At 40.7% G+C, this 13,644-nt stretch overlaps 1 protein-coding gene across 1 annotated transcript in view; it reads left to right on the forward strand.

Moving 5' to 3' along the window:
* Positions 1-13,243, forward strand: part of NXPE3 (neurexophilin and PC-esterase domain family member 3) — a 68,967-nt gene extending 55,724 nt beyond the window's left edge. Inside the window, exons 6-7 of the mRNA XM_061133938.1 lie at positions 6,421-6,627; positions 9,701-13,243. Of these exons, the coding sequence (XP_060989921.1) occupies positions 6,421-6,627; positions 9,701-10,251 (758 nt within the window). The 3' untranslated portion in view covers positions 10,252-13,243. The remainder of the gene's footprint in view (positions 1-6,420; positions 6,628-9,700) is intronic.
* The last annotated feature ends 401 nt before the right edge of the window (positions 13,244-13,644 follow it).

The raw sequence follows: 13,644 nt of genomic DNA on the forward strand, positions 1-13,644 counted from the left end.
GTTCTAATGATGACCTGTGCTCTCTCTCATTCTTAAGACCTTTATTAATTGGAATTTTTTTGTAAGGAAGAGTTGTCCCTTCTTTATCATTTATTAATTTCATCAATATAGGCTCATGAGTATTTCAACCATTTCTTTGAGTTATAATCCAATTCAATTGTTGTTCAGATTGTTCCAGTTTTGGTAATCAGGAACTTTTTTAGCTTGACTCTGTGCCCTTTTGACAATGCTTTCATTCTTTTAATTAATTATTTCTTTTTTTTTTTTTTTTGAGTGCTTCCTTACTCTCCGAAGGCACTGCAAGATATTTCAGGCCCATTTTGTATTTTCTTTGCCTAGGCCATGGAAGGGCTCATAGTCTTTCTACTTTTATTATGTCCACCTATGAATCCTATACTTTGAAGATTTTATTTTCCCTGTGACATGTTGATATTTATTTATTAATTATTACTATTATTTCGACTGTGCTACAAGGCTTGTGGGATCTTTTTTCCCCCTCTTTTGGTCTCGCTGCACTGCGTGCAGAATCTTAGTTCCTGCCCCAGAGTTCAAACCCTGCTGACGGAGTGAAAGGACCCTAGCCACTGGGCTGCCAGGGAATTTCCTTCTCTATGTGTGGAATTAACAGTCCCTTAGTTAATTGATTTTCCTCCTCAAGCAGTCCCGTGGATTACTCGGGATTGCCAGTGCCACGCCCCTGCACAGACCTGATTCCAGCACAGAAACATAACTTTCAGTCAGACTAGACTACCTTATTAAAGCCAAGCGTCTGATTTCTGACAGGCTTTCCCAGGGTCAGAATTGTTGCTGGATTTTTACAAGCACCAGCATTGTGGTCCTCAGACCACTAGCCTAATGTCTCGGACACTGTGATGGCTTCTAACCTCATCAACAACTTAACTAGAGCTCATGTGTTAGGGGGAGCGTAATGAAAGTTTAGTAAATAACTAGGTCTAATAACAATAGAATAAATATCAACATCTTTATAGCTTTCTACTGTTTTTCTCTATTGAAATTTGTCTTACAGGCAATAGGGCACACAGATATGAGGCATATAGCACAGTGGAGTTTACATCTGTGCGTATCTTTGTAGGGTGACTCCCAGTGATCCGTGCCCTTCAATTGTATGACAAAGTTGACTTAAAAAAATGGGGGAGAGAGATTATCCTGGGTCGATCTGACCTAACCATATAGGTCCTTAACAGTGACCTGGTTCTTCTAGAAGAAAGAAATTGAAAGCGTGAGAAGGATTTCAGGTGGCAGAGATTCTTCATTGCTGGTTTTAAAGATGAAGGAGGCTACTGGGCAAGGAAGGCAGGCAGCTTCTAGGAGCTGAAGGTCATTCCCTGGTGGACAACCAGCAAGGAAAAGAGAAACTCAGTCTGACAACCGAAAGGAACTGAATTTAGCTAACAGTTTGAGTGAACTTGATAGCAGATTCTTCTCCAGAGCCTTCAGAAAGGAGTCCAGCCCTGCTGGCATCCTGATTTCCATCTGTGACATCCTGAGCAGAGAACCCCGCCATACGCACAGCCCAGACTCCTGACCTGCAGAGCTGTGGGAAGATAAAGGATCCTTGTTGTGAAATGTAATTATTAAACTTTTGTGCTGGGTCTTCGTTGGTGTGCACGGGCTTTCTCCAGTTGTGAGCAGGGGCTTCTCTTGTTGCAGTGCTCGGGCTTCTTGTTGCAGAGCCCTGGCTGTCGGCGTGCGTGCTTGGCAGTTGTGACACATCAGCTTAGTTGCTCCACGGCACGTGGACTCTTCCCGAGAGAACCTGTGTCCCCTGCACTTGCAGGGATCTCATCCACTGTACCGCCAGGGAAGGCTGCCCCTTCTTTTTAAGCCATTAAGTTTGTGTTGATTTCTTGCATACATAGCAATAGAAAATGAATTAATCTACTACCCAGATCAAGATATAGAGTGTTTATAGAATGTCCAGCATATTTCTAGCACTCTAGTATAGCCCCTTACGGTGAAAAATGCATTTTCGCACATCGTAGTATTGAATTTTCACAACAACCCAGTAAACCAAGGTCCTCAGATATATAGATGATACCACCCTTATGGCAGAAAGTGAACAGGAACCAAAGAGCCTCTTTAAAGTGAAAGAAGAGAGTGAAAAAGCTGGCTTAAACCTCAACATTCAAAAAACGAAGTTCATGGCATCCAGTCCCATCACTTCATGGCAAATAGATGGGGAAACAATGGGAACAGTGACAGACTTTATTTTCTTGGGCTCAAATTCACTGCCAATGGTGACTGTGGCCATGAAATTACAAGATGCTCTGCTTGCTCCTTGGAAGGAAAGCTATGGCAAACCTAGACAGCATATTAAAAAGCAGAGACACTACTTTGCTGGCAAAGGTCTGTCTAGTCAAAGCTATGGTTTTTCCAGTAGTCATGTATGGATGTGAGAGTTGGACCATAAAGAAAGTTGAGTGATGAAGAATTGATACTTTTTAACTGTGGTGTTGGAGAACTCTTGAGAGTCCCGTGGACTGCAAGAAGATCAAACCAGTCAATCCTAAAGGAAATCAGTCCTGAATATTCATTGGAAGGACTGATGCTGAAGCTGAAGCTCCAATACTTTGGTCACCTGATGCGAAGAACTGACTCATTGGAAAATACCCTGATGCTGGGAAAGATTGAAGGCAGGAAGAGAAGGGGATGACAGAGGGTGAGATGGTTGGATGGCATTACTAACTTGATAGATGTGAGTTTGAGCAAGCTCCGTGAGTTGGTGATGGACAGGGAAACCTGACCTGCTACAGTCCATGGGGTCACAAAGAGTCGGACATGACTGAGCGACTAAACTGAAACCAAGGTCCAGGTCCATTTAACTTAGGAAATCAAAGGACTCGTATCCTACACATTGTTTAGTCTCAAAGTTGTGTCTGATTCTTTTGCAACCCCATGGACCCTATCCCGCCAGGCTCCTCTGTCCACGGGATTTCCCAGGCAAGACATAACACCCAGCAAACCTGCTATCGTTCGGGGAACGGAAGCCCACTCCTACCACCGTTTCAGTAACAAAATGTAGGTCTCTATAAATGGTGCCACCTCTGCCATCTCCCATCTCCTCAGCTCCCTAAGAAACCTTGGCAGGTCACTCTGACTTGCTTTGTTTACCTTGAAGAGATATTTGGACTAGCATTCTCTGAGGTCCCTTTCAACACCTGAATCTACAGGTATTTCTACCTCAGATGGCATTCTTAGCCTTCCTGTGTAAGATGCTTAGCTTTTAGGGAAAAGAAAGAAAAATCAAATTCTCAAGGTTTTGTAGGGAGAATTCAAGGTCCAGTAAAACCTTTAACCACCGGAATCAGTAAGGAGCTAAGCCCTCCTGAGTTCCCAGCCCCGGACAGGATGTGGCCAGACAGCTGGCCTCACCTCCCGGAGGCGGCTCTCCTAGAGTTCCTAGGCGGGAATCGATTGCCTCCATTTCTTCTTCGTCTTGTCCTTCTTTCCCCTCCTTAGTTCCAGTTCCCTGCCAGAAAAATAAAGGGACCTGTGTTTGTACCTACGCGTCCCCACCCTGACTTCACACAGCGTGCCTCTCATACCGCTCTTTTAAATGGTTTAGGGAAATGTATCTCTGCCCATATTTCTCATTTGGTCCCATTTGTGGCCCAAATAGCCCTTATTATGGCTAATGAATGATATGGAATGATGCTCTTTGGAGGAAAATTTAAGCTATGGGCTTTTAAAGAGAAGCCAAGACATTTTAGAGAAGTAGGGACCTTACTTGCAAATAATCAAAACCATCCCTTCTGATTTTGCATAAAAATCTTTATGTCTGCTGTTACAGCCACCTCCGTATAAATTGCCTTCACCATCAATGTTCAAGATAAACATAAAGTTGAGCAATAACTTGCTTATGTTTTTTAATTATTTTTATTCCACTTTTACAGTACATTAAGTGTTATATTATGAATTTAAGGGGCTTTTATATCTCAGATAGCTTACGTGAAAATTCTTTCTGAGCTCCAAGAAACGCTGACCTTTTACACAGTTCAGACTGCTTGAAATCTAGTTAGTCAGGAATGTTTTTGTCCCAGTTGACCATAAGAGGGCAATGTAGGTACACACATTTCTCTTTAAAATTACCTTTTGTTATCTAGTGCTGCATGTTTAAAGAATTAATGTGAGGTTCAGTAATTGATTTGCTTTGCTTGACTTAACTGTGATAGTAAATATAATTAACATTTGAATGGAAATGGTAATTTTTTCCGGTGTGATATACATGTTTCTTTGTAACACTTACTTGACACAGAATGGCTGAGTGTAACCTGGCGAAAATTGTGACTTTAAAATCACTTTTGATTCCCTTTCCAGTAGATATTTTCTTTGGGCCCCAGGTGTGTGCCCTGGCCTGTGTAACCTTGATGTGTTGATATAATGAGGAGCTTTGAGCAAGATGTGATGACATGGTAACCATCAACACGTAGCATGTTGAGAAATGGCTTTTGAATAAGCCAAACAGATGTTTCTTTGATAATCACATTTGCCAAAAAAGCATTCACAATGCTGTTTGCTTTTCAGTTTAGACCTTGAGCCTGCAAAAAATTTGCAGATGCCTAAGAAAAAGGATTAAATATGCACCCCCCCACCCCCCCCCGTCAATAGGGCATCTTCTTTGAAGGGAATAAAACCAAAATAACTTTAACTAATATAGATACTATCAAGAAGTCAAAGAAGGGGGGTGGCTCACCATGAAAGAGCCCACGTATGCAGGAGACGTGGGTTCAGCCCCTGTCCTGGGAGGATCCCACATGCCACGGGGCGGCTGAGCCTGTGTGCGCCAGAACTATGGAGCATATGCTCTAGGGTCCAGGAGCCAAGCTAGAGAAAAGCCCGTGCAGCGGCAAAGACCCAGCACTGCCATAAATAAGTAAATAAAATAACAAACGAACTGGAGCAAGCAGATAGGCATTGGAAAGAGGTCGAATTTTTTTTTTTTTAATAAAAAAATCAAAGAAGCTGAAAATAGTCACGAGCAGGAGACTTACTTAAATTTCCATTTCTAAGTCATATGAGCACTTGGATTTTGAATTGTGGTTTAACAGGTCAGACTATAGAATTGCTGGATTATGATCAAGATTTGAACCTTGGGGTGTGTAAGAGAGTGATATAAAATGATTGGTGGTTTTTGGAAGATTATAAACTTGAATGATAAGTGTTAGAAATGAATAAATGGACACTTTCCGGGGAAAAAACCTAAAAGAAAATGGCCGGTATCCACAGACACCTTGTTTTGGGAGGTGATGTAGCACAGAGGTTAAGAGCGTGGGCGTGGGGGCTCACCGGCTTGGATTAGATCCTGACTTTGCTACTTGCTGGCTCTGGAACTGAGGTCAAGTTACTTAACTGTTTTGAAAGGTAGGGCCTATCTTGAAGGGTTCTCATGAGCGTCCTATGAGATAATACATTTAATTGCTCAGAACAGTGTTTGGTGCAGAGTAAACTTGCAGGAAATATCAGGCATCCCTGTGGAAGCATGTAAAGTGCTCTGTTTCCACTGAAAAATTCCAGTGGCATTTTCTGAGGGAGGTGTTTGGTAAGAAGGGTGTTGGCTGTCACTGTGAAAGGTGTCCTGGTGCTTGTGTGATCGTGTGTAACTATGCTACAACCATGAGGACACACTGCTGATGCAATTTCTTTTTTTTTTTTAATTTGGCCACACTGGATCTTAGTTGAGGCATGTGAGATCTAGATCTAGTTCCCTGACCAGGGATGGAACCCCAGCCCTCTGCATTGGGAGCACGGAGTCTTAGCCACTGGACCCCCAGAGAAGTCCCTGATGCAATTTTATTTTATTTTTTCAATTTTAATATTATTCATCGTGCATAAGGACTTTTGAACCTTTTGTGTGGTGGAGAGTAATTCTTTGGACCTTGTGTCATTGGTTTGTTTTCTGTGTTCAGTGATGGTTTTCTGAGTTAATATTTGATTGTGGGAGCCATTGATTGAAACTTCTGAATGAGCTGAGAAACAGTAAGGACTAATACTGCCATGCGTATGTAAAATATGAATTTAAGTTATTACTTGCCTCACAGGCATTTGAGTGAGCCATAACCCCAGGCAGTGCTTAGATCTACACATTTCCTTGGTTTTTGCCTGCTTTTATTTTGAGAAAAACATGCTTCATCAGAGGGAATGCTCAATGTCTCCTTTCCCCTTCTGCCCACAAACATCCTCACACCCATTTTAGATCTTCCTGTTTTTGTGCAAAGGAGAACTTTTTGTAGGAGAGGGAAAGTCTGGGATTTCTTTGAGATGTGACAGCTGGAAATGTCACCCATAACCAGCAGGCTAACAAACATAAGAGCATAATTGTGTTTTAACTTGAAATATTTTTTATGTATGATTTGTTGGAAGGGAATTTCAGAATATCTTCTTTTTTTTCTTTTTTTCCAGAAACCAACAGCCTAGGACTATCTCAAGGTTTAGGAACTTTTCCTTCTGGTTATTATTACAAAGATCAGTGGAGGCCCAGGAGGTTTAAGATGCGCCAGTTTAATGACCCTGACAACATTACCGAATGCTTGCAGAGAAAAGTGGTACATTTCTTTGGTGACTCGACAATCAGACAGTGGTTTGAATACCTCACTACATTTGTTCCAGGTTGGTACTTTGCTTTTCGTTTCGTAACTCCCACACATACAAGATCCAGCTCTGAAATAAGCAGACCCAGCCCGGTCCCTGCAGAAAGGCATCAGGTGAGGGAAAACTGCCTTCTCCGAAGGACTGAAGGCGGGTCCTAATGCTGGAGAGATGAGAGAGTTCCTGACCCGTGGCGGGGCTGGCGTGCATCCACGCAAGCCCTGGCTGCCTGTTGCAGTTCACACCGCTGACAAGCCGTGTGACCCCGGACAAGTCATCTGCTTCTCAGGGCGTCTTCCTCCAAGCGTGCGATGCGGCGCCGGACACTCACCTCTCAGGTGTCGTCCCTTCTGACCTTCTAGGCCGTGAGATAGGAGCGAACATTTCCAGTTGTTTCTCTCCTAGTTCTGTTTGGTCCTGCTCCAAGTTTATAATCGATTTAAGTGGAAGGAGGCGGACAAACTGTAGTCCGATTTACTGTACCCAGGCAACAGAGTGCCCCTGTGTCCCCACTGGGAGGTCCACGTGTGACCCTGGGATGAGCTGCCTCTCACCAGGGGAGTCTGGCCAGTCCAGCCTTCCTAGCTTCCTGGTCTCGCTGCTGGGCTCTGGGCAGCTCTTCAGACTTGGAATAAAACCCTGCTTGTTGGAGGGCCGTCCCTTCCTCTCAGGAGGCCTTTTCCTCTTCCCAGAAAGGGTGTGGATAGAGCGAGGAGGGGCGGATCCAGGGCAGCAGGACTGAAAATCCTGCTCGGAGTTTACAGAGCTGACGAACAACTTTGTGGGAACTGTTTTTTTTTTTTTCCATTTTAAATTAATTTTTATTAGAATAGAGTTGATTTACACTGTTTCTATTGTACAACAAAGTGAATCAGCTATAATGGACACACATCCTCTCCTTTTTTAGATTTTTTTCCCATTTAGGTCCCCGCAGAGCACTTCGAGTTCCGTGTGTTATACACTAGTTATCTATTTTATTATCTATTAAATTTACTATTTTATTATCTATTGTCACTAATTATCTGTTTTACACAGGTAGTGTATGTCAATATATATATATTTGTCAATCCCAGTTTCCCAGTTCATCCCACTCCCCCATCCCTCCTTAATATCTGTAAGTTTGTTCTCTGACATCTGTGTGTCTATTTCTACTTTGCAAATAAGTTCATCTGTACCATTTTGTGAGAACTATTTTTGATGGCTGTTTGTGGACAGGACGTTTCACAAAACAAAATCCCGCAGTTGTGAGTGGTTGTGTGTGGTGTTTTTCATTTTTCTCTTCTGTTTATTACATCAACTTAGTTTCAAGTTTCCTTTGAAGGAAAGGAGGAAGTAGATATGATCCCCAAAAGTAGAAAATTAATTATGGTTTTGCTTTGCTTTAAAAAAAAAAATTGAAACAGACATAGCAGAGTTCTAGTTGATAAAGGACCAGTTAAGCAGAAGGGAAACCGTTTGTATGCCGTGATGCTAGGCACAGTTTGGTGCTAACCAGGCGGGGCCCCCCAGCAGCTGGTATTTAATGCTTGGTTCTTAAGTTCTGATGAGCTCAGTATTTCCTTTAATAGCAGTGATCACATTGACTGTCTTGATCATTTTCCATTGTAGCCTTTGCAGACAGATTTTTGCCTGATAAAGCCTTGTGTCAGGGCTTGATCTTAATCTGAAGAAAGAATGGTAAATTGAGCTTTTATGCAGTTTAATTGGGGCCAAATGCTACGTAGTAATGAGAATGAGAATTAGGTATGAGAATCTAGAAGAAGAGCCTGGGTGGGACCTCATGGAAAAAAAAGTGAAACCTTAACTTTAACCCTTAAAAGTAAATAATAGGGGACAATTATTGTTTGATGTTACTTCTTCAGAATTGATTGTAAACTCCTTGAGGGCAAGGACTGTGATTTACCCATCTGAGCATTGCTGACTTTTTTTTTTTAAGCTAGGAAACTTATTTATTATTTTACTTTTTTTTTCTTTTTGGCCATGCCATGCAACATGTGGATGTCAGTTCCGCCACCAGGGATAGAACTCCTGTCTCCTTCGGTGGAAGAGTGGAGTCTTAACCACTGGACCACCAGGGAAGTCCTGCCTTGCTGGCTTATAACACATTAGTGCTGGTACAGAACAGATGCTTAGGCAATGTTAATTCAATTGGGTTGCCAATGGCTGCTTAATCTGGTCTGTGTAAGGCACTTGTAGTCTCTTTAGGGATATGAGACAGATTCTCTTTACTCATAGGGCCAATGTTCAGCTGTGAATTATACAGCTTTTTTTAGGGGTAATAAGGGAGGATCATCACTGATTCCTGGGATCATCAGAGGACCTGGACTTGGAAACCCAACCTAGATAAAGGGGAGGGAGTGAAGGGAATTCTCACTTGTGCTTCTGTCTTTGTTATGACACAGAGAGAAGTTTTCTAAGACATTAACAGAGTTTTCCATGCATAGGGTGAAATTGAAAGTCAGAAGAAGCAAGGTTGCTTCTTTTTTTTTTTGCTTATTATAAAAAGAGGTATTTGGTTACTGTTATGTGTTTGTTAAAAAGCCAAAAGTTATAGTTTTTGACCTGGAAGAAATATTTATCTGTTAGAACAATAATGTGTAAATGTCAAATTGATGTTTAGATATTCAACAGTCAGTCAATGCAAACAGGAAGATTTCTTGGCCTAACAGTTAGAGGTAAACAGGTTATTTTGCTTCTGGGGCCTAGAATCTGTTGCTAATGATATTACTTGTAATTTCATGCTTATGGAGAGACTTAATAAATACGTTAGAATAAAGGTTCATTGAAGCCAAGGCGGGGGCACCAAGGTGAAGTGAAATAAGTGTTTACATTTGTATTGCACCTTTTTGTTGTTTTACTTTTAAAAAAATTCTTTTTTAATTGAAGGATAATTGCTTTATAGAATTCTGTTGGTTTCTGCCAAACATCAACATGAATGAGCCATAGGTATACACATGTCCCCTCCCATCTCTCTCCCCATTGTTGTTTTACTTTTATTTAAAAAGATTGTTCTTTGAAGCCACTAACTAAAGAATAATAAAAGTATATGGCTTTGTTTAACCGTTCTTATGCGTCTGGTTTTTCCTTGTTTCAGATTTAGTGGAGTTTAACTTGGGTAGCCCCAAGAATGTGGGTCCTTTCCTGGCAGTGGACCAGAAGCACAATATCCTGCTCAAATACCGCTGCCATGGCCCACCCATCCGCTTCACGACCGTCTTTAGCAGTGACCTCCGTTACGTGGCCAACGAGCTGAATGGCATCGTGGGAGGGAAGAACACAGTGGTCGCCATAGCCGTGTGGTCTCATTTCAGCACCTTCCCCTTGGAAGTGTATATCCGGCGGCTCAGGAACATCCGTCGGGCTGTGGTCCAGCTCCTGGACCGAAGCCCTAAGACTGTGGTGGTCATCCGGACAGCCAATGTCCAAGAGCTGGGGCCTGAGATTAGCCTTTTCAACAGCGACTGGTATAACTTTCAGCTGGACACCATCCTTCGGAAGATGTTCTCAGGGGTTGGAGTATATCTTGTTGATGCCTGGGAGATGACCCTGGCCCATTATCTACCCCACAAGTTACATCCAGATGAAGTTATTGTGAAGAACCAAGTGGACATGTTCTTGTCCTTTGTGTGCCCCTTGGAGACCTAGCCTGCCAGAGGGGACTGGAGGAATCACTTTCAGTGACCTTCTCTCTCACCTACACTACAAAAAGATAAACTTTTTTACACAGGTGGCCCTGTGGAGAGATGGCTTCTATATGTATTTAAAATTTAGAAAGGAGCTGAACTTCATATAATCATTGTAAGGAGCTTAGAAAATGCAGATTACACTTATATCTACCTATAGGATTTTTTTCCTATCTTGACTTAGCCACGGGTGAGCCATTATTAACAGCATATACACACTATACTGCCCTTGTAACCAAAGATACTAATGAGTGTGTCTGAACTAGCTTCTCTTGGCAGGGGATATTACTGTGCTATGAAGTGTGAAAAATGTTCTGACCTAAGTGGAAGGGGCAAGTTTGGTTGGCAGTGGACTGTAGTTTATTTGGTAAAGGAGCATATTTGCATGAATAGCATAATTGGCCCATCTTCAGCGGAGGTGAATTTAACCCCAGGCTTGCAGTCAGCGGCTCCTGTGATACATTGAAGACAGCTGTGTCTCAAGAGTTTCTTTTGATGATCCAGTTTTTTTTCTGAATTACTTGAAAAGGCCAGTATCCTTGGTCAGAACTTTCTAATGAGAATATTTACAGTGTCCGACTTTAATCTGGAAAAGAAGCAAAAGGGAAAGCTGAAAGCAGTATATATAAAATTGATATTTGCATTGGGTGATTGTTACTTACTTGATTCAGCTAAGGATGAATACTTATTCTAAAATAACCACTTTTGGAACTGAAAGGGAAAATATATAAAGGCAGCTTTATTTTTGTGTTCTGAAGTTTGAGGGTTTTAAGAATTGACTTTTATGTAAAGATTGCTATTGTTTGTTATAAAGTTGTGCAAAGTATTTCCAGCAATACTGAGTGTTTCTTTTTTGGTTGTTATTTTGAATTGCATACCCAAATTAGAAATTAAAATCTAATTAAAAATTAAATTTAGATATTGAAACCTGTGAAGGGTTGATATGGGCATGAGGTAATGCTTATGCTTGGAAGTAAAAGGTGCTATTCTTACTGGCTACCTTAAAATAATTGAATTATCAATTTTACCTTATTAATTTTAAATAAGTTTAAGTTAATATGTGGCCACTTAGTCCTCTTTTCTTTTTGAAAAGAGTCTAGTTTTATTTATCCCTAAAGGAACGTGTGATGGACATGGATTTGGGTAAACTCCGGGAGATGGTGAGGGACAGGGAAGCCTGGTGTGCTGCAGTCCATGGGGTTGTGAAGAGTTAAACACGACTTGCAACAAAGGAACATATGAAGAAACTGGGGGGGGCTTCAGAAGTGAAGAAAAATGCCTAATGCATGAAAAAATAAACTCAGAGAATGGGTCAAAAAATCTGAGTTTTTAACTTAAAACAGAGATACTGAGATCTTCCTTTCCTAGCCTTGAGGGCCAGCTTCCAGTTTATAAAATAAATAAATATAATTTTAAATTATTTTCTGAGTCTGAAGTAGGCCAGGTAGTTAAATATATTAATATAGTTGAATTTTAATGGTCTTTAAGCTTTAGAGTGTTTAATGACCATTTATTTGATCAAAATGCAGAATTAGGGAAATTGTGGAGTCAGCCTTAGTGGCAGACATCTGAGGATTCTGATGCAATGGTGGTCTTCTACATTTTGAGAAACACTAAGGGAAGATAGAACTAAGGAAATAATATTTTTTTGTCTTATTTTAGGGGCTTTTCCCATAACATTTAGTTCTGATCAGGATCTAATACTGCAGGTAATATTAGCTCCCTTTTATAGATGAAGAACTTGATTTTGGATTTGAACTAAGGTGCATGAGAGTCCATAGCCCTTTTCAAAAGGAACTTTTTGGACTTTGTAAACTTTTGTTTTTCATGAAAGAACTTTGGAGCATTTTCTCAACTGTCACTGGAAAAGGCTGAGTCATGTCTTCCTAGGAGAATTTCAATTTCCACTGCCCCTGCAGAGCTTTGGAGTGATGCTACTTATTTGTATAAATGATTTCATGTGATCTCATCTAGTTATTTTTTGATTTAGTGACATTATGTCCTAAAGATTTGATGACACAGTTTCTTAAAGTATGCTCATTCATTCTGTCCTTCTAATTTGTCTTTATATACTCATGTGGAAATTTAAAAAAATGTCTAAGTGGGGAGTTTGGAATATTACCTAGGCCATTTCTAGATACAGTATTTTAATTTCTTCTGAAAAGTTTAACTTAAGCCAATACCACAGAGTTGTGACTGTTAGCATGCCAATCAAATAATATAGTTTATTTTAAATATATATTTTCCATTGTAAGTATAAAGGATGTTAAATATTGAGTTGGCCATGGAAAAACCTGAACGAACTTTTTAGCTAACCCAATATAAAAAATTATGAAATCTAGAAGAAAAAAAACCTATGGATAGGGTCCATAATTCTATCATCTGAATGCAATGAGCGTTAGCAGTTCGGTTTGATGTCTTCTAGTTTTTTTAAGTCACATAGCTGTAATCACAGAGAACATGTACTTTGTATCTCTTTTTAAATTTCACATATAAATAGTTTCCATGTTGTCATGACTTAATTATAAAAGTCTACCTAACAGTGTAGCTGAGGGATATCATTATATACCTAGCTTGGCCATTCAGGTTTATAATAAAATATTAAAACAGTGGTTTATATATAGTTTATGTATGTATGTGTGCTTAGCCGCTCAGTCATGTCTGACTCTTGGCGACCCCAAGAACAGTAGCCCGCCAGGCTCCTCTGTCCATGAGGATTCTCCAGGCAGGAATGCTGGAGTGGGTTGCCATGCCCTCCTCCTCCAGATACATATGTGGCTTATATATATAAGTGGGGCTTATATATAAACAGTGGGTTAAAATACTGATTTTTATTTTGGAATGACAGTGTTAACTTCATTTGTTGGGTCTTCTAATACTCTAGAACTCAAATGATTGATTCCATGCTACTTGTGAAGGGGAGACTCCATAATAAAGCCCTTCTATGCAAATTATATCCTATGGACGTTAAGAGTAACTTTTCTTTAGCAAATATGTTTGGTGTTCCAGTATGATCCATTTTTTTTTTTACCATTCTGAACAACCATCATTTTATTAAATACCAATTGACTGATCCTTCCCAGCTTCAGGTTTTAAGTGCTGCATCAGGGTGCTTGAGAAGCACGTGGAAGGGAAGCCTCTATATCTGTGTGTTACATGCCAGAGGTGAGTCTGTTTCCTGGCTATATTAAAGGAAATAGCAGTTACCCAGAAAGTATTCGGAAATAAATACCCAAGGGAAACAACAGAAATTAGACCTGCCCCTTCTGAGCCTGCGGTCCTCCCTGCCCCCCTAAAAGCTGCTCAGCATTAGCATTATCTTCATAGATCTAGCTTGTTGCTCAGGCCATAAGTC

This window comes from Dama dama, chromosome 31, assembly GCF_033118175.1.
Source record: "Dama dama isolate Ldn47 chromosome 31, ASM3311817v1, whole genome shotgun sequence".
NCBI classification, from domain to species: Eukaryota; Metazoa; Chordata; class Mammalia; order Artiodactyla; family Cervidae; genus Dama; species Dama dama.